The sequence below is a fragment of the Monodelphis domestica genome, chromosome 6 (assembly GCF_027887165.1).
Source record: "Monodelphis domestica isolate mMonDom1 chromosome 6, mMonDom1.pri, whole genome shotgun sequence".
Lineage (NCBI taxonomy): Eukaryota > Metazoa > Chordata > Mammalia > Didelphimorphia > Didelphidae > Monodelphis > Monodelphis domestica.
In genome coordinates, this window is record NC_077232.1 from 76,774,844 (window position 1) to 76,802,523 (window position 27,680).

Genomic DNA, 27,680 nt, shown 5'->3' on the forward strand with positions numbered 1-27,680 from the left:
GTGGCACAGCATTGTGCCCATAAAGAGGGCTCTGCATGCCATCTTTGGCACCTGTTCCATATGTTCGCCATCACTATCCAAGATGATATGAGAATTTAGAGCAGCAGTTATTAACCTTTTTTGAAGACATTAACCCCCTTGACAATCTGGTGAAACCTATGAACCACTTTTCAGAATAATGTTTTTAAATGCAAAGCAAAATTCATAGAATTACCGAGGAACTAATTGTATTAATGTACAACTATCAAAATGTTCTTAAAATAAGTTCCTGACTCCAAGTTAAGAACCACTGTTATAGAAAAAATGGATATGTAAATACATCGATTTATGAAACTTTAGAGAGCTCTGCTGATGCCATCTAAGATATTTCCTGTTGAATTAATAGGAAAAGAATTCTACTTTGTAGGTATTCTGTAAGTATTTGCGCTTTTAAAATTTGTCTCTATGGGTTAATCTCTTCAACCTGTGACATAGTATTAGAAGGGCAGCTGGGTGGCATGGTGGATAGAGTGCATGGCTTGGAATCAGTAAGACTTTACTTCAAATCTGGCCTTTATATACTAGCTGTGTGACTCTATACAATTCACTTCACCCTTTTTGCCTCATTTTCCTCATCTGTCTGATGAGCTAGAAAAGGAAATGGAAAACTACTCCATTATTTCTGCCAAGAAAACACCAAATGGGGTCATGTAGAGTTGGACATGACTGAAACCTCTGAACAATAACAAAATTGTATAGGAAAGCCTAATTTGGATTTCAAAATGAAGATATAAATAGCCATTTCTTGCCATTTGACTACAACATTTTTCTCACACTGCTTGCTTCTTTACATGTGCTAAGAATTCCAGCCAAATTTTATGACATACCGAGAAGTAATTAATAACTGATAAATATGTACTAGTTTAGGATACTATAAACATAAAGTAGAACTATTCCTGAATAGAATGTCATAAAAGTTTGAAGAGTGGTAGGGAAGATTCCCTGGGAAAAGGGAAGATTGCTTCACACAAGATCACAGAATAACTCGAGGAGGCTTTATTTTTACAATATTATGGAAAGAATTTTAAAGCCTTCTGGGAGAATAAATTGACTTTGGGTTGATCTGTTGGCAGCTGAGTATGTTATACTTTTTCAGAGAATCAGTTTAGTGACATCAGATGGCAAGGTCTAGAGAATAATTTAATTCATTTTGGGTACTGGCACTTAACTGGTTATGGTAGTGGTATTTGGATCTGGATTAGAGGGCTTGTATTTAGAGCAATCTGAGGTAAAATTAAGATCTGTTATGTCAGCTCTTTAAAAAATGCTTTTCAGTACAAGAAACACCACCATAAGGAATAAACACTTATTAAATACCTGAAGAAATACTTCAAATGCATGTTTCTGGTTACTTGAATGATTCTTTTAATATCCATGCCTCCTACAGGGAAATTTATAGTGAGAAGAACTCAAACTTACTTTGGCAATATAACAATAACAACAATAGCTTAAATTTCAGCAATGTTGTATAAAGTGCTTTATGTACCTTTTTTTTATTTGATCTTCACAAAAATCATGTGAAGTACTTAACATAAATGTTCTCTCCATTTTATAGATGAGGACAAGAGAAGCGAATGAGATGCCTAAGGTCACAAGCTAGTAGACAGTCACACTTTGGTCCAAATGCACTGAATTCAAATCTTGTTCTTCTCATTATCCCACTGGTTTTGTTTGTTTGTTTGTTTTTTACTGATTAATTTGGTGATCCAATAATTAATTTCACCCAAAATTCCACTAAAGTCTGAGAAAATTATTTTTAATTATTTGGGGAGTTATAGATAGCACAATCTATCAAATTTACAGCTTGCTTCAATATAGCATAACAGAAATAAGCATGAAAACCTATGTTTTCTAGTACATGGAACCAATTTTAACCTTTGATTCAGTGTATTTATGCCATCTCATAGTAATTAAAACAGAATTTTGCTATTTTACAGTATTAGAAAGACATGTAGTTTGGGGTCTGCTGTTATGATGTGTAAAGATTAAAAATTGGGGAGGGGAAGCTGAGGCTGGTAAAAATTATTTTCTCTCTGCAAGGAGTATTATATTTTTAGAGGTTTATTAAAGGTTAAGGATTAAAGAAAATACAGAATAAGAAAACACGTGTCTAGGCTTCTGGCCTAGACAACCTCACCTACATTATGAAAAGAGCCGCATCTGCTTGCAAGCGGAAAAAGGAAAGAAAAAGAGAGGCCCAGATGCCTTTCCAATCAGGTTAAATACCCTATCTCAATCTCAGCCCAGGTGAGAATTCAGTGATATTACAAAGCATTCTGGAAAAGTGGAGCAAGGACTTCTGGGGATTGAAGTCCTGGATTCAAGTCTCCATTTTTACAGATGCACAGATCCTACCTCTAACTTTACTGTTAACTCTGTGGTCAGGAACATTAGCTAGAACTATGTAATTCTTCTGAGTAAATCCCATATACTTAAAAAAAAAAAAAAAAACCCTTACCATCAGTCTTAGAATACTGTGCCTTGGTTCCAAGGCAGAAAAGTTATAAAGGCTAGGCCATGGGGGTTAAGTAGGAAGTGTCTGAGCTCAAATTTGAACTCTGGACCTCCTGTCTCTAGGTCTGGCTCTTAAGTCTACAAAACCTTCTAGCTACCCCCATCCCATGCACTTTTGTAAATAGATTTCAGGAATACATTGTAGCTAAAGATAGGATTTATAGGAGAGGGGGGATTATTTTTTGAAATTGTTTAAAGAATGTAGATGATGGTGAAAATTTGGGGACATACGGAGAAAAGAGAATGAGACAGTTGCAAGTTTGATTCAAAAGGAAGCCCAACAAAAGTGGTATAAAAGTCATTCCATCTGAAAATCTTGAAGTAAAATTATCCTAAATTCTAGTACCTAGGAGCTTCACAGTATGTTTAAAGAGGAACATGAAAAAATAAGGCATTAACAGATACACAAAGAGACGTCATTTGTCAAGATAATTTTATGGTTGTGACTTAAAATCTAGGTTTAATTGGTCGCTGGGGAAAATCCCAAATAAAATACCCAGGTCAGTCTGGAAATTTATGGTAATTTAATTAATATAGAGGGAAGGAATTTAAGGAGGAGGGAAGAGGATATAGGATTTCTCCTGCCTGGCCTGTGCCAGGGGGAGTTTTAAAATCCCCACCTCTAGGTCTCTGAAGATTAGAGGCTTCTAAGGGGATAAAGTTGGAAAAATAAGGAGGAAAACTCAGCCAGAACTCACCACCAAACCGCACAATAGCTTGTAGCCATGCTAAGATGCCAAAAGGCCCAGCACACTACTATCAGCCAACTCGCAGCCGCAAAAGATACTGGAGAGAGGAAATGAGCCAATATATAGACCTTTCACTCTTGTGTCCCCTCCTCTAAATGCCAATTTTTTTAGAGTTCTCATCTTCTTTGATTAGATTATATCTTTAGAGTTACTTAACACTTCTTTGTGTAAATCTTGAAATCTTTCAGACTTGTGAATGTTAAAAATTTCCCCATCGGGGAATTCTTAATTGGAACAAATTCCCTACTGAGAAACATTCCCCATTTTGATGTGAGAACACGCCAGGATCAGAAGGGAGGACCCCTACTCTACCCGTACTTAAGACTGCTTTAGGAGAGAAAACTCCTTGCAAAACAATGAAAGTACTTGGACCCATGCTTTTAATAAGGCAAGGAGTTCTTTGAGCCAGGCCTGTTTTTAGAATTGATACAATGGGATGCTAGGTACCTAAAAGGGTCGGGCAAGTTTTCTCTTGATGAGATTAGTTGACTCATCTATATTTTCTCTCGTTCAGACTTATTGAGGAGATTGGTCGACTTAGCAGGAATTAGATGGGCAGTCCTTTGGAAAGCGTCTACAGTGATTGGTAGATGTAGGGACTTAGGGGAGGTGACATGGGAGAAAAACCCCTATATAAGAAAAAGCAGAATCTCTTGAGGATAGATATATCCTTTTGGAGGATCTCTGATGAGGATCGCTTGGGAAGAATCTCTTGAGAGAGGTTCTGGAGAAGGGAAGCTCTTGGAGGACAATCTCTAAGGAGGTCTCGCTGGAGCTCCTCTAAGGGGACTCTGTCCCTCTGGAGGCTCTGGAGAGAGGCCCTTTGGAACAGTCTCTGGCTGGAAGACTCTCTGGTGAAGTCAGCTGAGATGGAGCTGGCCTGGTGTCACTAGAATCCTTGTTTAGGCAGACCTTGTGGTGAGTGTTAAAAGACTGACTGACTGATTCTCTCTCTTAAGACTCAGGTCTAGGCCATATTGGCTTGAGGACCTTCATAATTATTCCTTTCCTACTCTTTCTCTCTTTCTCTAATTCCTCATTATATTATTAATTAAAATCTCTATAAAACCCAGTTGACTTGGGTATTTGAACAATTGGGAATATTTCCCTGGCGACCACCTTATATTTGATTTAAAAACCAAGACACTGTAGTGAAACATATTTTCTGCAGTCAAATTTACTCCCCCTCTCTTATATCTATCACAATTTATATCTTCCACCATTTTAACTCACTACAGTTTATGGGCTTCACCATTTTAAATCTCACATTTGTTAAGATCACCTTTTGTGAATTACTTAACCTTTTTTGTGATTAATTTAACCTTTATAGTTACTTAACACCTTTTTGTATTAAGATCTTAAAATAGACTTAGCTTAAAGTTCTAGCTTCACTATAAGGTAAGATTTAAGTGCCTTCATTGTTCAATCAGGAGATTGCAACTTTTATCTTCCCCTAAAGTACGGTCTAAGTAGGGTCGAGTAATTTAGAGTTCCCAAGACATTCCTGATTTTGTTAAACTAAGTATCTTCATTGTTATAATCAGGAAATAGCTAAATCCAATCTTCACACATGATGATTGATAACTTTTTATTAGTGAAATGAAGCTGTCCATCTATAAACCTATCTTAGCCAAACCAGTTTTACTAGTAATGTAACTGAGGCCTGCTAAAATGTGTTAGATTTGCTTGACTACTACTCACTTCTAAATCTGGTTTTTGTATCCTTAGACCCAATTACCATTAAATACAAGAGTCAATGTCATTGAGAGAAAGAGGGATTGATATTTGTACAAAAATGCTTTAGTATATTTTATTAGTAATAGCAAAAATTTGAAACATCCCAGATTTCTATTCATTTGGGGAATGTTTAAACAAGTTATAGTAGATTAATATAATGGAATGTTATAATTCCTTAGTAAGACACAGAAAGAAATTAATGCAAGATAGAAAGGAAAACCATATATAGAATATAACTTTATGAATAATATTAACAGTAGCAAAATATAGAAATAACATAAAAGAGGGCAATGATGTGTAAACAAATAAATTTGGTGTTAATTTACCATTTGTAGTTTTAGTTAAATACATGAAAGCCAGAAATTTAATTTTGTTCAAGATTTGTTTTTACCTTCTTTTTAAAATTTGTATTTGAAGGTTTATATCTGACAAGTATGTCAAGAAAGGGCAGAAGCGAATTGTATTAAAATTTTAAGGATGGAGTAGTAATTATCAGCCTAGGACATTAGAGGAAGACTCTGTGGAGGAAGTCACAACTGATTTGCATCTTGAAGGGAAATAATTTAGGTAACAAAGGTGGTAAGTGGGAAGATTAGAGAAAGAAATCAAGTTGAAGTAGTATTATATATGGTATGTGATATAATTTGACTCCAGGAACAGATTTTGTGAAGGGCAGTATGAAATGAGCTTTGAAAGGATTTGGGGGGAAATGTAGATACCTTTAAATGTCAAGATAAGAAGTTTCTAAAATTTTGGTAGGCAGAAAAGAGCCACTGTGAGTCTTTGAGCAGAGAGATAAAGTCACTTAGGAAAATTACTTTGGCAATATTGTGAAGGATGTTTTGGGGAAGAGAAGATAGAGTTGGAAAAATCAGTTAGGCTATTCACAGTTGTTATAATTAAAATTAATATATCTGCTAGTTATTTTTCATAAAGTTTATTAATAGAAAAGGTAAATAAGCATGGATTTAAATCTCTTTCTTACTCTAAGTTCTCAGACCACGTGTCTCTATTCTGTGGGCATCTCTTCTCTCTCCCTCACATCTCCCTTCCAGCCAGCAATCCCTGCCAAAAAGACTCAGGTATGCTTTATCCACTTTCTTTATTGACATTTGGACATTCTTGGATGCAACTGTGGTATTTGAGGAATATTGATTAACTAGTTGGCCCTCCAGGAAGGGGAGGGGATGAACTTCCCTTGACAAATTAATCCCCTGTGATCCTTTGGGAGAATAGTGTCCCCAATGGATCATTTAAACATTACTATTTTAAACCTCTAAATACCTTCTAGCTAAAAGTACATACAATATTGTATTTTCTAAGAGAAAGTTACAATAATTAGAGATGAGAAGGATATATAAGAAGAAAACTACAAAAACTGAGTGATAGAATCATTTACAAAATGCCAATTAGGGGTCAGTCCCCTTTGGCATAAGAGTTTATGTTCAGAATCAGTATGTTTACCTCCTTCAGTACAGGTCATTATATCCCAAAGTTCATTCTATATCTTTTGATGCAGTGTGCAGCTTCTACAGGCATCTTAACAGCACCTTCTCCAAAAGAATCCGCTTTCTTGATTCAGAATATTGGCAAGTTTCTTTTCCTGAAATTTCTCCAAAAGATTTAAAATCTTGGATTTTAGGATGATTATACAATCCTACCTGAGGAGGGTGTTGACAAACACTGGAATCACCATGGGATACTTGGCTGAATTATGAGGTATATGAAACAATTGTCAAAAGAAAAACAACCCCCCCCCCCCCAAAATCCCAAATAAAGAGCAAAAATTGAATTTTGTATGAAAATAATAAGTTACAAAAATGATAAAAAAAAATAAGAATCTTACATGTATAACATTCTAAGTGAAAAATAAACCTGTAACAAGTCCTCGAATCACAGGTAAGGCCCTATTAAAGAGATTTAGTTCCCACAAACCTGTAGGATAATTGCAGTGATATACCACTCTACCCATTTGCAGCCAGGACTACCAAAAATTGCCAAACCATAAGAGACAAGACTAAGTTTCAGCAGCAAATGGGAAAAATCATTCCCTGGTCTGATTTTTTACCTTCACTGTCTGGGATAGGAGGAGCCAGGGTGATAATCAAACTGAAGGATTTGACTGAGAATATTGCACAGGGAGTGTGGTACAAGTTCTACATCTTAACATGTCAGGCTCCTCAACCTCGAGTCTCATAATAGGTTCAAGTCCTTTTGTATTGCTATCATATTTTGTGCACAAAAATGCACAAAGGCAATCGTCATCCAAGAGACTACTACTACTAGGGCTAATAAATACTATAAACTTATCCTTTGAGTCAAAAACATTAATACTGATTTCATGTCTTCAAGTACTACCAAGGATAGGAGAAAGGAAAAAAATCAAATATCCTATTACAAATAAAAAGAAAAAAATTAAAAATCATAATTTCATAGTTCACATTCCATGTGACAATGTGTTAGCCAGGCAGAGGCACAACTCAACGGTTGCTCACTCAAAAATGAGATTTATTTCCCTCTTAACTTGGCCAGCATCTACAGTGTGAGTGTACATGATTTTTTAACCAGGTAAAAACCTTTTAAAAAACAGTAGGACAACAACCAATACAATACAATTCTAAGATGTATCAAATTTTCCAAAATTTTAAGAGCCTATTTTAGGACAACTGTAAACAAACCATTTTTTGCAGCCATAAGATGTTCCAGCAGCTATCATTAGGATTCACATGAGTCTCTACAGGTACTTGCTATGTGTCATTAAAAAGTTTTTTAATCTCATGGATATTTGTCACAAGTTCTACAGATTTAGCCAGTCTTTCAATGCTGGCTGAGATATTTTAACAAAGTTTATTATTACCATCATTGTAAAATTTTGGTGGGAGAAACCAGAAAAATGTCCGTACTGTTGATGAAAACCTCATGGTTCCTAAAATGTCACTAAGAATCTAGATTATTCTGGTGGAAGGGTAGAATAAGCTGAAGAGTAACTAATATAATACACCCATTTCGATGGTACTAGGCTTCACAGGAAAAATCATTCCCAACTCCTAGATAAGATTATATCACAGGCAAACTAAGCAACTTGGGCACCTCCCTTCCTCTTTGTATGAGACCATAACAGTGTAACTGAACTGTCTCCATTATGTTCCACCTATTTTCATGTGGAGCCAAGGACTGAAAAGTGAAAATCACTTCAGATATCTCATCCATTACATGTTCAATAAATGCAAAGATGGGAAAATACAACAGTGCTATTGCACTTTATTTCAAATACAAATGGACGGCTCTATTTACAAACAACTCAGACACAGGCAAATGATCAATCAGAGGTAGGGATGCTCCCAGATATATGGAAATCAATTCTGAAGACCTGTTAAAATCAATTTAAATTATTAGATAATTAAATTCTCCAAAACGTATATGGGATGAAACCTGTTTGGTGGATTCCACCCATCATCTCTGTGACAATTAACAAAGGCAAAAAATGAACAAAAGCTTGTGTATGGGCTTTTTAAAATGATATCTTCATCAGTACAATCATAGGGGAGGTTCAAATACAGATAATGTAACAGTATTTCAAATTTGATAACTTACGAAGTAGTTAACAGTAAATTGCATATATCTTGTATTTAGAATTGTGTTACAGAGACTTCTTTATTATGGGGAGGGCAATAAACTGAAACAATTGACATCAATAAGGCAGTGAGGTCTGAAAAGGCTTAAAATTCGCCTCCAGACTCTTTGAAGTTCTTTCTCCTCCAAAGTACCATCATTCACCTAAATTCCTTTGTCGTCACTTCTGAGGTCCTCCATATTGAGGGAAGTTCCTGCAGTGAGTATAAAATGTTTGAGTGTGAGTTTTGACTTGCCTTATTCGAATTACTATTCCTCTTATCAATATTATTATTCCTAAAGGTTCTATTCCTTTATTCCTCATTTCTCTTCTTACAATTAATAATTACATTGTGCACCTTTCCACAAAAAAAAAAATGTTAGTAGTTGTTTTGTGGATTCTTATAAGGGAGCTATGATCTCTCTCTGCCTTGATTTTTCAACTATTTTGGTTAATTCTTTTATTTCCTTCCTTAATGTCTCTACTAAAGTAGTGTTTTCTTCTTTATTTCCCTCCTTGATGTTTCCTTTAAAGCAGTGTTCTCTTTCTCCTTTTCCTTATGTCCCACAAAAATATAAACTGCCACTCTTTTCAATTCTTCATGGTCCATATTAGGCCAATTTGGACATCTAGTCATAAAATAACTCTTCACTACCTTACAAGTATTTTTTTACAATTTCCAATTTGTTTTAATATCCCTTTCCCTATCAATATCCATTTTTACGTACCTTCCTTCCAGCTCAATAAGCCTATCCATAAAGTGAGAGGGGTTTTCATTGTCTTCCTGCTTAAGATTTTTGAATTTAGTCCATGTACCCAAACTATCAGAAGAATCGCTCATTTCTTTTAGAAATGCATTTCTAGCCTTGCATAGTTGTGAGTAATCTTGCTCTGAATTTTTGGTCCTATTTGGGATCTTTAGTTTGCCAACTAGTTGTTCCCTGTCTCAGGGTCTGATTAACAAGAGAAAGAATCTTATTTCTTTCCCTTTCCGTTAGCAAGACCTGGAACAATTCTTCTACATGATTATATGTGTGGAAAATGCTTTCAACTTTATTCATCACGAGCATAGGCTCAGATTCAAAGGAAGGAATTTTTTCCTTGAATCTCTCAGTGTCCTGTGGAGGGAAAGTATTATTATGTCTAATGTTTACTAAGTCTCTGCCTCTGTTTTGTGAATTTTAAAACTATTCCACTTTAATCAGATTATTATTTAGAAGATGTTATTTAGCTATTTCCTGATCTGTAACAATGGAGATATTTGGAATACCTGAATCAGGTCTTGGACACTCTACATTCTCCACCCTACTCAATTTAACAAGATTTTGAAGGTCTGCATCAAACTCAAGATTTAATTATCTGAGGAGATGGCCTTCATCAGACATGTGCAAAAAAAGGACAGACCTCTGAACTCTCCTAAGTCAAGCTAAGTCCTTATTGGCACACATGAGACACATAAAAGTGATGTAGAAACATCCATATAAGGCACCTCACTTCCTGCCTCTTTCTCTTTCCCTTGAGAGGCGACTCTGGCTGGCAGCATGCTAGGCATTCCAATATCCTGGAAGTGGTGGCAGTTATTGTCTGGGTTGTGGCGGTGAGTTTTGTCCTTAACCTGATTCAGGGTCAGGCATCTCAGCTGAGCCCCCTTTTGTAATTCAGGTTGATTCCTTCCTCCTTCACACTCCAAACCCTTACTTTCTAGATCTTCTAATCTTCCTGCCTGGTACCAGCTAGGCGGGGGGAGAACCCTTCTCCCTTTCCTTCTACCTTCTTAATCTTATCTACTATATCAATTAAATTACTATAAAATTTGGCAGCTGACTTGGGTTTTTTATTTGTTTTTTTTTTAATTAGGATTTTTTATAAATAAAATCCTTGGCGACCTAAATTAATGACACATTCAATCTCCGCCATAATTTCACCCTTTACATTTATAAATAGGAACATCTCTTAGAGGAAAAAAGAATTTATTCAAATCATCTATGGTAACTGTTGCTTGGCCTGTTTTATAGATTTCAATGGAGTGGTTTATAGGAAGACTAGTAGGTAAGGGGTGGAGTGGGTCAATGGCAAGGGAGAAGCTAATCAAGGGGTGGGAAGGCAGGGTGAAAAGATTGGGGGTGAGATTTGTGGTCGAGGAGGAGAGGAGGAGTGAGGATAGACCGAGCGGCGGCTGGGCTGTGGAGGAGATGAGTAGGATGCCTGAGGTCTAGAGGAGGAATCATAATAAGGTGGGTGTGATCAGTCAGGGTAAGGAGGGTAGAGAATAGTATGGCCAAGAGAATAAAGATAGGAATGGTAGGTATAGGGGGAAATGGATGGCCACTGAGTAGTGAGAAGGTGGAAACTTGAGGGTATGAGTCTTGGTGTAGTTAGTGAGGGTAGAGAAAATGATTGGGAGGAAAGGGGATGGGTAGGAATGGGGAATGAATGAGGTCTGACAGGAAGATGAGCTGAAGGGTTCAAGTTCTGATTTGGGTCAGTATGAGGAGAGACTCCCTCAGAATCCAGATGGGATGGTAGAGTGTTTCTTACTAGATCTAATCAAGGGTCAGGAGGAGAAACTGAAGTATTTGAGTCAGAATGGTTTGGTTCCAAATTAAAATGGTTTCCTGGGGGGGGGGTGATTTATCAACATGATATGCCCACAAAAAGCAGTATTTATAATCTTTTGAATCTTTGTTTTAATGGCTAACTTCAAATCCTTTACGTTCTTGAAGTCAAAGAATCCGTATTTTGACCATGTAAAAGATTTTCCCTCCATGCCATACAAAGTTTTTTAGATTCCTTTTTCTCATCCAATTTTTTTAGGAGGATTAGGATCACCCCAAGAATTAAAAAGTTTATGCAGGGGTGAATCTGGAGGAATATTTCCTAATTTCCCTTGAATTGTTGCAGTATTTCCAATAGTGTCGAGTCAGTCTTGTTTTAATCTGTCTATTTAATCTAGTCTCAGAATTGCTAAATGGTCAATCAATACATTGAAAAATTCCTAATACATTAAAAAAATGGAGACACAAATTTCTTCAATGTTATTATGTAAGGCAATGAGAATGGAGTTAAATAAGAAGCTTTTATAAGGAATTAAATAACTGTTGCACAACAACAGTACCAAAAATAAATATGTATTTATCATCGTTATTATTCTTATTAATATTGGTAATTATTAATAATAAAGAACCATACAAACAAGTATCTATTACTAATAATAATTAGTAGTAGTAATTAATGATAGTTGTTAGTGATTAATAATAGGTATTGAAAATTAATTGTTTTCATTGATAGTAGTATTAATGATATTGTGTTTTAAAATTATTCCTTAATATTGCATTTAATTTTTATTTAATTTGGGCCTTGTTCAGTTTTAGAAATGTTTTAATTTAATTCATTATTATTAATATCTAACTATTAATAAGTTATTTAAACATATTTAATACCATTATTCTAGATTACTAGTAGCAGTAGCAAAGGAATTTTCTTTTAAATTTCCTTCAGTTTTACTTTTTGCCACAGGTTGGGGCTACAACTGCATGTAGAGGGTAAGACACTTGAGGTTAGGTGTTACTTTAAAAAACATGGTGAGAGAAAGGAATGTGGGAAGGGGAAGGGAGAGGCCAAAAAAAACCCATGTCTTTGAAGTCCAGTCCTTTCCCCTCCACCAGCGTTATCATAGTGTCCATTTCTTTTCAAATTTGGGGGAGTTGTGTCTCATATATGGCTAAACAAATTGTGAATGTACTCCACTGAGGAGGAGCCTATCAACCCAAAACATAAATGAAGCAGGTCAAAGTTCCCACTCTAATCAGTAGTGAGATCAGGCCTTTCACTAGCTCCTGCACTTCCAGTCTACCTCTTTCTTATTTATTTTTTTATTTGATTTATCTAAATTTGATAATGGTTGGTTTAACTCTCCCACTAATATAGTTTTACTGTCTATTTCTTCCTTCAGTTCTCCTAGTTTCTCCATTAGAAATTTGGGTGCTATATTATTTGGTGCATACATGTTGATTAGTGATATTTCCTCATTATCTAAAGTCCCTTTTAACAAAATATAATTACCTTCCCTATCACTTTTGATCAGGTCTATTTTTGCATTGGCTTTATCAGATATCATGATTGCCACTCCTGCCTTCTTTCTGTCAGTTGAGGCCCAGAAGGTCTTACTCCATCCTTTAATTCTGACCTTGTGGGTGTCTACCCGCCTCACGTGTGTTTCTTGAAGACAACATATAGTAGGGTTTTGGATTCTAATCCATTCTGCTATTCGTCTACGTTTTATGGGTGAGTTCATCCCATTCACGTTCAAAGTTATGATTGTCACTTGTGGACTCCCTGGCATTTTGCTATCCTTCCCTAATTCTAACCTTTCTTCTTCAGCTCTACCTTTTAGTCCAGTGATTTACTTTAAATTAGTCCCCCTTGTCCCCTCCCTTGATATGTTTCCCTTTCTATCCCCTCCCTTTTTCTTCCCTCCCCATCCCCCCTCTTCTTCCCTCCCTTTTTTGTGTTCCCTCCCCCCCTGCCCCCCTTGGTTTTCCCTTCTCCCTTCCCTTTTTGGGTAAGATAGAATTCAAGATCCCAATGGATCTGAATGTTCTTCCCTCTCAGAGTTGATTTCCCTGAGAGTGAGGTTTAAGTAAAAACTCTCTTCCTCTCCTTCTTATAGGAGTTTTCTTCCCCTCCCCTTCCTGTGTGAATCTTTGTGTGAGAAAGATTATTCTATTTGGTCTTTCTTTTCCCCCTATTTACACATTACATTTTCCCCACATGTTAGTATTCATAAATTGATATAAATGTAGTCCTTATAGAAGAGAGTTTGAGTAAAAGAAAAAGATAACATTTTTCTCCTTTTCCCTTTCCTTCATATTTACCTTTTCAGGTATTCCATGCTCTTTGTTTTTCGATATCGAACTTTCCACAGAGCTCTGGTCTTTTCTTTGCAAAAAGTTGGAAATCTTCTATTTTGTTGAATGCCCATACTTTCCCTTGGAAGTATATAGTCAGTTTTGCTGGATAGCTGATTCTTGGTTGAAGGCCCAGCTCTCTTGCCTTTCTGAAAATCATTTTCCATGCCTTACGGTCATTCAGACTGGAACTTGCAAGGTCTTGTGTGACCCTGATTGGCATTCCTTTATATCTAAATTGTCTTTTTTGGCTTCCTGTAAGATTTTTTCTTTTGCTTGAAAGCTTTGGAATTTGGCAATTACATTCCTGGGAGTTGTCTTTTGGGGATTTAGTGTAGAAGGAGTTCTGTGAACTCTTTCAATGCCTGTATTGCCCTCTTATTCTAGGATCTCTAGGCAATTTTCTTTGATTATATCTTGTATTACGATGTCGAGTTTGCGGTTTATTTCTGGCTTTTCTGGTAGTCCAATTATTCTTAAATTGTCTCTTCTCCCTCTATTTTCCAAGTCTGTCACCTTGTCAGTGAGATATTTTATGTTCTCTTCTAATTTCTTGGTCTTTTGGATTTGCTTTATTAGTTTTTGCTCGTTGTCTTCGAGTTGCCTAATTCTGATCTTTAAAGCCTGGTTTTCCTTTTCACTTTGGTCAAACTGGTTTTGTAGATGTATGAATTTCTTTTGCATTATTTCCCACTTTTCCTCTCAGAAGGCTTCCATCTTTTTGATCCTTTCTGAATCAAATTTTTCATGGGTTTGTGGAGAGTTTCCATTCCCTTTGGAAGGTTCAGAGCATTTGCTTGTGTTTCCTCTTCTATCTCCTCTGTATTTTGTATTTTTGCTCCATAAAATGTGTCCAAAGTCGCCCCCTTCTTCTTGTTTTTCTTGGAATTTGGGGACTTTTGTGCTTCTGTGGAGTTTGCCATTTCTATCTGAGTGGGGAAGACTAGCTTTTCTTATCTCTGTCTGGTGTTCAGAGGTTTTAGCCCCAGGTAGATTGTCCGTTCTATGCAGTTGTTGTTCTGTCTTCCCGGGGAAGCAAGGAATTGCTGGTGTTTCCGTGTTACTGCCCTCCTCAGTTCCCTCCTGATGCTTCGCCGTTGCCTTACTTCCACACTCTGAGCCTGTCTTGGCCCTTTCTGCGGGGTGTTTGTTTCTCTGCCTTGGTCAGCCAGAAGAGCCAGCATTCTGAGGGGGGAGGGACCACAGCTTCCAGGAGCTAGGAGGGCTCCTGATAGGATTAGCTTTCCCTGGGTTGAACTGAGTATGCCCTGAGGCAGGGATCTTCAGTGATGGAAGGATCCAGCCGGGGGTTTACAAGTTCCCCCCATCTCTATCTGTTTCCCTGCTGTGTTGGGTGCCCCCTCGTCTGGGTCAGGTTGTTTTCAGAATAGCCGGCCCTGAGGCTCTGAGGTTCCCTCTGCTGCCCTGGACTCGGGGCTCTGGGTTGGGGGGGGGGGTCCTGGGATCATCCTTCTGCCTACCCTTTAGGTCCCAGTGATCTTGGGTTCTGGCTTTTGGGGGGGGTGGCTTACCTTTTGATCCAGGTTCAGGAGGAGGATTCCCAGGGTCTATGCTGTTGTTCGTTTTGAATTTCGGTGCCCTAGAAGCATATAGTTTGAGTTCGGTAGGGAAGGGTTTCCTGAGATCTGAACTTTAGCTTTCTCTACGCTACCCTCTTGACTGGAAGTCCCTGCACTTCCAGTCTAGGCAGAATGGGTAGATTCAATTTTTATAAAAGGAAGAATATGAGTAAGGAGAAGAAGGGGAGGAAGGTGGATTGTGAGAGAGAGGAAGAAAAGTTAAAGAAGTCTCTGCATATTCTACAAGTTGCTTCTAATTCTGCCATTTGGTACCAGATTCTTTCACACGACAGACCTTCAAATACTTGAAGATAATTAGCACATTTTACTTACAGACCACTACAAGTCTTCTCTTCTTTGTGTTAAATCTTGCTTTTTCCTTCATCCTCTTAAGACTTTCCTTTCAAGGCCATTCATTATCTTTAAGCCTCCTACTTATCTCCCCACAAACATTTTATGATCTCAAATAAGCATAGAAAACACTTGGAGGAGAACTTAATGTCATCATTTTTATTACACCAAGTTAAATTTTTGTTTTTATTCAACAAATGATACCAACAGAAGAATATTATATTCTCTATTTCTTGTCATTCATGTTACTTAAGATATCTACTCTCAGGGGCTATGTAAAGATTAAAATTTAGGGAATATGGGGAGACTGAGGCAAGGTAGAAATTAGTTTCTCTCTGCAAGGAGTATTATATTTTTTAGAGGTTTATTGAAGAGTAAGGATTAAAGAAAATACAGGATAAGAGACATGTGTCCAGGCCATAGAGAGGCCTAGACACAACCTCACCTACATTATGAAAAAAGCCAGGCCTGCCCCAAAACCGAAGTGCACGAGTGAGACCCTTCAAAGGCCTTTGAATCAGCTTAAATACCTTCTCGATCTCAGCCCAGGTGAGATTACAAGGCATTTTGGGGAAGTGGAGCAAAGGCTCATGGGGATTGTAGTCCTGTATTTGAGTCTATTTTTACATCCCCCCGTTTGATCATTTGAAAAAAATTAATTTTTTTCCAAAGGATCATGAAAAAATAATCAATTTAAAGATTACAATAATTTGAGGATAAGAGAAACAAAAGACTAAAACCAATAATTGCTGGATGCATTGACAAAAATCCAGTTGGGGGCAGTCCCCTTTGGCATGAAAGTACAGATATAAATAAATGTTCAATAAACCACACCCAAAGTTCAATTTTGTGCAACTTGTGGTCTGGAGGCTTCTTCATGGTAGCTTCTCCAACAGTTCAGTTCTGGATTCAGAGAGGTAACATCTTCTTTACCTAAAATTCTTCTCAAAAGGTATTTAAACTTTGCAATTTAAATAATGATATTTTTTTACATTCCCCCCGTTAAGAGGGTGATTTAAAAACCGGGATCACTTAGGGATGCATTGCTGAGGTATATGAATCAATTGGCAAGAGATATTAAAAAGACATCAGAAAAATCAAAAAGCAAAGAAAAATTTCTGGATGAAAATATAGGCTATCAAAGTCTTATGTGTAAAAATTCCAAGTAAAAGAAAAATAAATGTATAACACGTCCTTGAATCAGGGCCCAATCGAAATGATCTAAGCAATGATGCATTTACCCAGTCAGTAGCCAGGACTACAGAAAGGTACCACACTATGAAAGGCAGAAAAGGGGACCAGATTATAGGAGCCAAGGTTTGGGGATACTCATCTGTGAGTATTTTCAGAGTGAGTGTGGACACAAGGAAAGCTTATGTCTTAACACATGTTAAACATAGTAACCTCGAGTCTTCACACTAGGTTCAAGACCTTTGTATTGGCCTAGAAGTGCATCAATCCATCCTGGATTTGCTCTTCTTTGGCTCTGTGCAATGGCTCTTGTGTGTATATCTTGTCCTGGAATCAGACAGAATCATTAAGCAAAGTCCCATAATTTTTTTAAATGATTAGTGGCATTGTTTTTATAGTCACAAGCCTTTTAGGGTTATGCATTAGCAAATGTATTTCAAACTTGTAGCACTGAAAAGTCAAAAAGTTAAAGAAAATCTTAATGCTGGTGACATGTGCTTCAAATATAAAAAGGAGAGAAAAATTAAAAAAAACTGAAAAAGTATATTGCACATGCAAGAAAAATATAATAATAAAAGAGCTTTAAAATTCAAGAATGTAGCTTATAATCATTGACACTCTGTGTCAGCTAAGAAAATATAAAATGCAAGGCTTTCTCATCAAAAATGAGATCCATTTCCTCTTTGTATCTGGCCATGATCACTGTGAGTAGAAGGTAAATGAATTGAACAAGGTTAACAATTCTTTCATTTTTAAAAATACAGTAGTACAAATATGTAGATATCAAAATCCCCTAAATTCTCAATAGCTCAATTAATTACAATAGCAAACAAACACACTTTCATATTTCACATAAGTTGCTGTATGGCATTTTAAAAACCTATGAATTGATGGACATTTGTCACAATTTTTACAAACATAGCAATCCTTCAACCTTGGTATTTAAACATATTTTTTAAAACAAAGTAAAACTCATCTTGGGTTAAGAACATAATCAAGAAATCTATATATCATTCTGGTAGAAGTAAAATAGTGAGCTGAAGAGTATAAATAAAGGGGTGCTCCTTTTTTGGAGGCTTTTAGGGATACAAATGCTTTGAGATTAACTGCCCAACTTCCATTCACATGTGGGAAGGTTCGGGGTTATAAAATGAATTTCACTTCAGCTACAATTGACCTTACCTCGTGGTAGAGGCAGGTAAAAATAACCAGATTGTTAAAAAAAATTCCAAAAATCATATTTAAAAAACCCTTAAAATCAAATCATTTGAGGTATTTAGCACATTAAATTTTCCAAGGTTGTTAATACAATTATAACCAGTTCTGAAGTCCATCTATCCTCAGCAAAATAGAAAAAGGCTGTTTTTTCATATATGGGCTCATTCACAGTAATATTTGTTCAACACAGTTATAGGGGAAAAACAACAGAATTTCAAAACTCAGTACATTCAAAATAAATTCAATCAACCTTCAGTTCAAGCAGAATAATATTGAATCCAGTAATATATGAACTTAAAATCACAAAGTTAAACCTTAAACAAAAAATGCAATAGAATACAGAGATTTTTATAAACCATTGGAATCTGAAATGCCTTAGAATATAGCCTTTAGTCTCTTCAAAGTTCCTTGGGTTCCTATCCATTTAAATGTCTATTGTCTGAAGGCAGAGTTGTAAGGGCTAGGCAATGGGTTTCAAGGGACCCGTCCAGGGTCCCATAGCTGGGAAGTATCTGAGGCCAGATTTTAACCCAGGACCGAATGTCTTTATGTCTGGCTATCAGGTCGCTGAGCCACCCATTTGCTTGGAGGCTTAGCTTAAGGGAAAATTACCCAGTCTCCTTTCTCTCTCCTCTCTCCCCTCCGCCCACGTGGCCAATACTGTTACCAGCTGGTCGCAATGAGTCCTGAGCGATCTGCTCCAAGTATCTGGGTGATGAGCCAACTGGGGTTGTGCTCATGGGTCTGGGGCGCAGAAATAGGCAGGCATCGGGCCAGTGAGAGGCCAGGAGCAGGAGCTGGAGCGGCTGTGGGGGTGGGCAAGGCCGGGACCAGGTACCAGGTGAGGACGATCAGGGCTGCAGGCTGCAGGCAGAAAGCAACGGGGCCGAGCCAGGTGGGGTGGGCAGCAGGTCCGGAGCCTGTAGCAGCTTTGCGAGGGTAGAAAACCTTGGCCAGAGAGATATGGCTCAAAAAAAATTTTTTTTCTAGGTACTAGATATTAAAAGTTGAACTAAAGATCAGAAAAGAAACCAGAAGATTGAGTTTTTTTTTTTCCCATTAGGTCGCCAAACTGTAAAGATTAAAAATTTAGGGAATATGGGGAGACTGAGGCAAGGTAGAAATTAGTTTCTCTCTGCAAGGAGTATTATATTTTTTAGAGGTTTATTGAAGATTAAGGATTAAAGAAAATACAAGATAAGAGACACATGTCCAGGCCATAGAGAGGCCTAGACACAACCTCACCTACATTATGAAAAAAGCCAGGCCTGCCCCAAAACCGAAGTCCAAGAGTGAGATCCTTCAAAAGCCTTTGAATCAGCTTAAATACCTTCTCGATCTCGGCCCAGGTGAGATTACAAGGCATTTTGTGGAAGTGGAGCAAAGGTTCATGGGGATTGTAGTCCTGTATTCGAGTCTAATTTTTACAGCTATTTGTGGAAAACCATGCATATATAGGTTTGCTGTAAGAGAGATCTGTTTATGTAAGATGTCATAAGTTCCTGATGTCTTCTTGACTTGGATTTAAGTAGCCATTTGGAATCTCCCCTTCATATAACCTGAAAATCAATACTTACAAAAATTGCCATTTCCTCCTGTATGTATTTGTCCTACAAACAATTTTCAGAATTTTTCCCCAAGTGCCATTTCCACTTCCTAATATAACAGATTTGGTTATATAATAATCCAGATGTGGTAGTCTCATTGTTATCAGCAGTTAAAAAAAAATAAACCTCATTTTTATCTATTTGTATTTTTCCTTAAAGTTTCACCTATAAATACTCTTAAGGATAACTTGGCTTAAATGGACCCCAACATCTTACATTCTGCAGACACATTTTTTTTCTCCTTCACTGTATTTTGCTGTTCTTTGAGAGTACTCATAATCTTTCTATGCTCCTTTTAAAGATTTTGTGAATCAATTTATATTCTCTTTTGTTTGACTTTGCTGTCAAGTCTTCCCCATTTGGCAAGGATGTGAAGTGTTTGTTATCCCTTATTGTCTCCTTGTTCTGGTGCTGAAGTGACTGCTTTATGTTGGTAATTTCTGTAGGAAATGGTGAATTGATATTTTTCCATTCTTGCTTTTTAGCTTATTTGAAGAAGTTGGGCTGGAGCTATTATACTTATGTCTTGTCCTTTTATTTTAGTTTATTTTGACCTTTACTATAATTATTATTTATTCAATCATTAGACCAATCGTGAGTTGGTAATTCAGAAATGACTTTCACATGGGTAATCAGCTCTTTCTTGTATAACAGCATTTGTTTTTTAATATCATTCACTAGGTAGATCAAGATCATTCAGTCACTGCAGACTGCTTTCCTTAAGCAGTCTGCACAAGCTCCTCCAGGGATCCAGTTCTACAACCAAGTGTCTTCACTCCAAGTCTGAGTGTCTGTTTTCCAATCTCTCCTCAAGTGTCTCTCTTCACTCCAACTCTGAGCGTCTTCTTCCAGTCCAACTCCGAGTGACTGAATGATCTTGATCTATCGATCTCTCCTGTATCTCTGTTTCCTGTATTTAAAGACTTTTTTCTCCTGTGTCACCTCCCCTAAATTTTTACATCTACCAATCACAGCAGATGCTCCTCTCCAGGACTGCCCACTCAATGTATGAAATGAGTATTCACTCCTTTTTTAGTTAATTGACACCTTTTTGTGATTAGTCAACACCTTTTTGTCATTAAAATGGTTAAATCTACTTTAAATACTGAGTCAACACTTTGAGGATTTAAAATCTAAAAATAAACAGGGGATTACAATTTACTCTTCACAATAAAGGAAGAACTAAGTGCCTTCTTTGTTACAATCAGGGGATAGCCAGATTCAATCTTCACATAAGGTCCAAATGGAGAAGTTATTATCTGAAAGTGCCATCTATTCTTCTACTCCCTTGGTTTTGCAGAAGAAAACTCTGCCTTTTTTTAGTCCTGGAACTATCAGCAGTTAGGGTTTAAGATTGAGGAGGGATAAAGATCTGTGTCTAAGCATATTAGTGGTTGTTGGAGTTTTTATATATAGTTCCCCATCCACTCATATTCAGGTGGAACAGTAAAGTTATGATCCTTAAGGAAATATTTTTAGATTCCTTTATTCAGTGTACTCATTCACTACATTAGCCAAAGAATGGAAAAGTAACTATACTCTTAATTTTGAAAAAAGTTAGGTATTTTGAATCTGGTTCTCAAATGTGTTTTGGAGGGACTGAAGTTGACCCAATACTTTTATAGAGAGACAAATGTTATATAAGAGTGTGGTATGGGGAGACAGAATTCTAACAGAGTACTCTAGGAAAACTGGAGGAAAAAGACAATGTGTTCATCTGAATGTGATTTTTAAAAGCTTAAATCTTGGAGGAGGGTGACACCTGAGGTAAATGCCAAAGGGAGAATAGCATTTTTAACAGAGACAAATGAAGAAAGGAGAAGATACATTCCAGGTTTGGGAGATGATCATTGTGAGTGAAGGAGGTGAGAGTTAGCAAACTTGAGAAAGAATGCCCCAAGGATTTCTATAAAGGCACATTTTGAACAAGATGATCTTTAAAGTCCCTTCTAGCAGCTAGATTATTTGTTGTTTTTTGCTACCAAAAGACTTAATGCAATTGGAGATTTCTCTGGTTGAGATGTTTTGTTTGACAAAATTTACTTTGGTCACATTTGTTTATGACGCACTATCATGTGTAACTTTTTTAGGTGCCATATGAAACACTGAACAAACGATTTCGAGCTGCACAGAAAAACATTGACCGAGAAACTAGTCACGTCACCATGGTAGTTGCAGAACTAGAAAAAACGTTGAGCAGCTGTCCTGCTGTTGATTCAGTTGTTAGTCTCCTTGATGGAGTAGTTGAAAAGCTAAGTGTCCTCAAGAGAAAGGTAAGTAGCATTTTGATATCTTTTGGATTATTTTCACATGATTTACTATAAAAATCTAAATTTGGCTGAATCTTTAAAATGTGATTTCCTAAAAAGGTAAAATTACATAGAAATACACCCTCTGTAAGGATATAAAATTTAGGTTTTTATGCTAATATGAAAGTTCTAAAGTAATATTGTTGTTGCTGATTTAAAAATATTATAGCTTAAGTCAAAATTACTTTCAATAGCTTTATTTACAATGAAATGGAAAGAGTGAAAGTGAAAAAATGTAAGAAGAGGGTAGAGAAATGTCTAGCCTATCACCCTAAATGTTGCTCCAGTGTCTGGCTCAGCCCCAGCAGGGCTCAGTAACCTTCAGGCAGAGGACCTGGTGGTATCTTCAGCAACGGTTTCACCAGTGCAGCCTCCTCTAGGAAAGTAAGGCCTCTCTGGATCAAATCTCTCCAGAAGCCAGGAAAGGAAGGCCAGCTGCTTACCCAGCAAGCCAATACAGGATACAGGGAAAGAATCTCCTCCTTAAGTCCAGCTCACTGATGTAGAGTCCTAAGAGGTACTCCAAAGGTGAACACCAAAAGGCAAATTCATTTGGACAGGATGTTGAGGACTTTTTATAGTCCTTTTTTCACATCACCTCCTGTTCCTTCCCCACTTTATGGGAAACAATTGTAGTCTTTCAGTTTGTCTAGCACTGCCCAGGGGTGGGGCAGTGACCTCTGGAGTTGTCACCTACTTTAGCAACTGACTTAATGAACTCTTTTACTTAGTGTTAAGTAGTGGTGCTTTGAGTTCTTGATTGATTAACTTAAAAGTTGCTGATATGATAGACAAAGTTTGATTCAGTCTTCACACCTCACAAATAATAGTTTTTAATACTATAAGCCATATGGGGGGAGGAGTGCATCCTATATTTGGACCTTTATGGTAGTTTTTCTTTTGCAGTGTGTAGTGGAGATTGGTTTGGGGATGGGATTAGATGATTCAGATAGGCCAGTATCAGATGATGCAACTGATTTGAGAAGGTCAACAGAACCAGTGTCAGTAGATTGATTGTAGGCTGACAAGCTAACAGACCCAGTCCAGGCAGAGCCTGTTCTGAGGTAACAAACACAGACCACTATATAACAGATATGGATGTTGAATTTATTATGACAAGGAAGGTGAAAAGGGAATTTGGATAATCCCAAGGTAATAACAACTACCTAAACCTCCCCCCAGTATCTATGTGTCGTCACCATCACCGAGAGTCTTCTCAGTTTTGATTTTGAGCTAACCTTATCCTTACCTATCTGTCTAAAGACTCCAGCCCCTACTATAGATAAACCTACACTAACCTACCCCGCCCCACCCCCACAACCCCCCTTTTTGATGGTAATAGAGGTAGTGAGTTTTGGCAGTTTGACAGGACAAGGCCCAAGGAGAGATCCTGGATCCAGAAGGACCCCAGACCTAATCTTATAAACAGATGGCCAAATGGTTCAGGATCACACCAGGAAACTCAGTAGATGACAGTAATCCAGCAGGTAAGCCAGTAGGATGGGAAAGACAAGGTAGAAACAGCCACAAAGGGAAAGCATCCAGTCCTTCCTGATCAAACCAGAGAAAGACCCCAGCTCCATCCTCAGTTAATTGTCTCACACTTTTCTCCCCACATTCTAGAATCTTTTCTCTGCATCTGCATCTCCCTTCAGACCCATCTTACATGCTCACATCCTCTCTTCCTTAAAACATGTGAGAGCCATATTGTAGGTTGGTTTGCAAGATGATAGTGGAACCTTCAATCTAACTTATGGACTTTTACAATAAAAACTCCAAATTCCAAAGAATTAATATAGTGGTATATTCTGTATATATTTTTAAAGACATCAGCCTGCTGAAAAGTCCTGACTAATGTATCCACATATACATGTAGTAGATAAGTCAGGGCCATATATGTTAAGATAGAAGAGCCAGGTGGATCTCAATATTTTTAAGCAGTTTGTGTAGCTTGAAGGGGGTGCTCTTTTGTTGTTTTCTATTTGTCTAGGATGGAGTAGTTTTACAGTGGTAGCTTTAGAGGATGTCACATGTTGCATAAAGAGGTTCTAGGTTCTCAAAACCAATACTTGAACAACCAAGTCCTATGACTATATATCTAGTGTTCTTGCCACCTTCCTACAAAGTTCCTCCTAATAAAAGAATCAAAGTACTTCATAAATTACCAGAAATGTTAAAAAAAAAAATAAGTACTTTGCTATGTGTTTCCTGATGACTTGGGTAATAGTAATAATGTTGGAAGTTCTTGAGGTTACCAAGGAGTTAATTTGTCTTAGATACCTTATCACATTAGAGCTCACCTAAATGGTGTTGGTATAAAGCATGAAGGTGAGAAAAAGAATTGGCTGCTTTTTTGTTTTTTGTTTTTTTAATTAAGGTATTGTTAGAGCATAGATAATTAACAATATTGAAACCTTAGGAAATTTTCTACCCTGTTATATAGTAAATAGATTGTCCTCTATTTTTGGCATTTGAAATATTATTGGTTTTTAAGTCCTTTCTTAAAGCAGGGTTTCATCAGTAGAGGAAAAAAGCATTCGTCATTTTAATATTTCTTGGATTTCAAGAATTATGGTCGGATATGTAAAAATCAACATCATTTTAAAACTTTTATAAGGACACATTTATAGAAGTTGTGGTGAAGATAGCTTTTTAATGAACACATAAAACATGACTTCACTCTTCTGTTTTATTATTCTTACTCTTTGTGTGTCTATATATGTTTCAGTTAAAAGTGCAGCTATAGATAATTTAGATCTGTTCAGAATTAAAAGTAGTCATTATTTTCAAGAGAAATCCTAGTTTTGTTTTCTTTATTAAATATGCTAAGTCCATGCCATGATATGAAATAAGTATGTTTGAATGAATAGGAGAGGAGAAAGTTTAGTTAACCAACAAATTTATAAATGTTCTGTTGACAGTTTTACTCATGGAATTTTGCCCATTGTTGACGTCAGACAGGATGATTCAAGCTTAAAAGTAGGATCCTGCCATTTAGAATTCTTTCTAGTTATCATAGTTCTCTATTGTTGCACTTTCAATCATAGAATTTAAAAAATTGGACCTTTTCTAAAACTCAGGATCCTTGGTCAATTTACATCAACAAAGTATACAGTCTTCTTAAAACTCCAGTGTTGAAGTTGATAGAATGAGACCTAGATGGAACATGTCATTTGTTAAAACACAAGAACATTGAGGTCTGTAGAGGCAAAGCAATCTTTCCAGATAGAGTGCAGTGAATGACAGTACTGGAATTTGAATTTGAAATACGTCATACTTTCCATTGCTTCATGAATCAGCAAAAGAAACCTAATGAAGAGGTAAAATCTTTTCCTAGAATTTCCCAACAGTATCGACCAAAATGTAGGTTGACAGAAAGCGATACACTGAGATGTTTGGTTCAAAGCTTCTCCTGTAGAATTCTTGGGGTTAACAAAGAATCTGAACCCTTCCCAAAGATCCATGGGTAGGAGCCTTCTTGTCCTAAGGGATGCTTACCTCTTGGTCAGAGAGATTCTGGGGATTTGGAGTAACAGAACTACCATTGTAAGAGCACCTTTTTCACAAGTACCCAGTTAGGAAATGCAAGTTGTTGTGTCCCCAATTGATCAATAAGAAAACTTTTCAGAGACTAAGGCTGGGCACCTCTCTGGCCTGCTGTGCTTTTGTGTGCCCTTCATGTGGAAAAACACCCGAGATACTACTTTTTCTTTTTCTGTTTTGTTTCTTCTTTAAAAACCATGTTTTTCATCTGAGCTTTTAATATTTCAGTAGCTCTTTTGATTCATTGCATATGGTGAGCGAGGACTATGCTTTTTTATTTGTACTGTACATAGAATTGCTACTGTTCATTTCCAGAAATTCTATTTAAATCATTTTGAACTGATAAAGTTGAGATGGATGGATAGAACTGAAAACTGGGTCAGAGTTTTATTTATGCTCTATGGCATTTTAATTGACAGGACCATATCTTCATCCTTCTAAAGAAAGGGCATCCTGAACTATCTGCCAAGATCCACTGTTATCAACCTTGCCCCCCTCAGGATATTATTTCAGACATACTCATAGTTTAACCCTTTGTTATTTTACTACTTAGGACATAGTATTAGTACATTACTTTAATATGTCAAATAATGGGCATCTACTTTGTTTCCAGTTCTTAGCTACTACAAAAAGTTCTGCCACAGGTTTTGGGGTATATTTTAGACCTGTAGTGGTATACTTGCCTAATAGTGAGATCCCTGGATCAAATGATTTGACATTTTTAGTAATTTCTTACCACTATTTCAAACTGCATTCCAGAATGGACAAAGACACAGCACCATCAATAATGTGTTAGCATGTCTGTCCTTCTTCATTTTTTTTTAAACCCTTACCTTCCGTCTTGGAATCAATACTGAGCTACCTAGCTGCCCCCTGTCCTTCTGCATTTTAATCAAACTTTACATCAGTTAAACATTGAATTTTTGCTAGTTGCATCTATGAATTAAAATAGGTTTTACTTTCATTATGTTGACATTTTGTCTAGATTTTACAATATAGAAAAATAGTACAGGCCATATTGATTTTTCAATTGACTTTGAACAGTTATGAGAGACAATGTCATCTATCAGCTGTATTTGTGATACCCAGTTGAGCTTTTGTTCCCTGTTCTAATACCCTAGGCAGTCGAATCAATCCAAGCTGAGGATGAGAGTGCAAAGTTGTGCAAACGCAGAATTGAACACCTTAAAGAACACAGCAGTGATCAGCCAGCAGCTGCCAATATGTGGAAAAAAAAACGAATGGATCGCATGATGGTGGAGCATCTTTTGCGCTGCGGCTATTACAATACAGCAGTCAAACTCGCCAGACAAAGTGGCATCGAGGTAGGTGTGTGTTTTCCTGAAAGGAATTAATAGAAATTGAGCATCCTTTCTCCAAACTAATGGTTAGTTAATGTGCTTGATTACTTGGAAAGGGTTCTTCAAACCAGCATCCTTCCCAGACCCCCCACCACCCCCCTCAAGGATCCAGCTCTTTTTTTTTTTAATTTGATTTTTATTATGCAAAACACACTTTCATATTGGCCATTGTTGTAAGAGCACATTCCTAGAATCCAGAATCCCAGAACAAAACTGTAAATACACCCATATGAAAGATAGTATGCTTTATCTGCATCTATCCTATTCTGGAGGTGGATAGCATTCCCTATTAAATGTCTTTCAAAATTATCCCAGAGCATTGCTTTGCTTAGAGTAGCCAAGTTTTCACAGTTGATCATCATACAATATTACTGTTACTATGTATACATTGTTCTCCTGTTTCTTCTTATTTCACTCTGCATCAGTTCGTGTAGAACTCTAGCTTTTTTTGAAATCATCTTGCTTATCAATTCTTATAGCACAAATAGTATTCCATCACCAACATGTACCACAGTTTGGTCATTCCTCAATTAATAGATATCTCCCCTTAATTTCCAATTCTTTGCCACCACAAAAAGAGTAGTATAGGATATAGGGTGAGATTTTGGCCTATACCTAGTTTCTGCCATACTGCTTTCCAATTTTCCCTGTATTTTTTGTGAAACATGAGTTCTTATTTAAAAGCTATGTTCTTGGGGTTTATCAAACACTAGGGTACTGAGGACATTTACCCCTATATATGGTGTATCTAATTTATTCTATTAATATGCTATTTGTTAGCCTGTACCAAATTGTTTTGATGATTACTGTAACCAGTTTGAGATCTGGTACTGCTAGACCATCTTCTGTCACTTTTTTTTCCCCCATTAATTCCTTTGGTATTCTTGGTGTTTTGTTCTTCTAGGTGAATTTTGCTATTTTTTTTATAGTTCTATAAAATAATTATTTGTTATTTTGATTG

At 36.9% G+C, this 27,680-nt stretch overlaps 1 protein-coding gene across 3 annotated transcripts in view; it reads left to right on the forward strand.

Annotated features, from left to right (window-relative positions):
• MAEA (macrophage erythroblast attacher, E3 ubiquitin ligase) overlaps nucleotides 1–27,680 on the forward strand; it is a 181,907-nt gene that overhangs the window by 25,056 nt on the left and 129,171 nt on the right. For 2 of the 3 annotated variants that reach the window (XM_001365447.4, XM_016423369.2), the window contains exons 2-3: nucleotides 21,597–21,779; nucleotides 26,480–26,683. In XM_001365447.4, the coding sequence (XP_001365484.1) occupies nucleotides 21,597–21,779; nucleotides 26,480–26,683 (387 nt within the window). Of the gene's footprint in view, nucleotides 1–21,596; nucleotides 21,780–24,839; nucleotides 25,136–26,479; nucleotides 26,684–27,680 lie in introns of those variants that run through there. The other variant, XM_056803649.1, reaches the window with a different exon arrangement.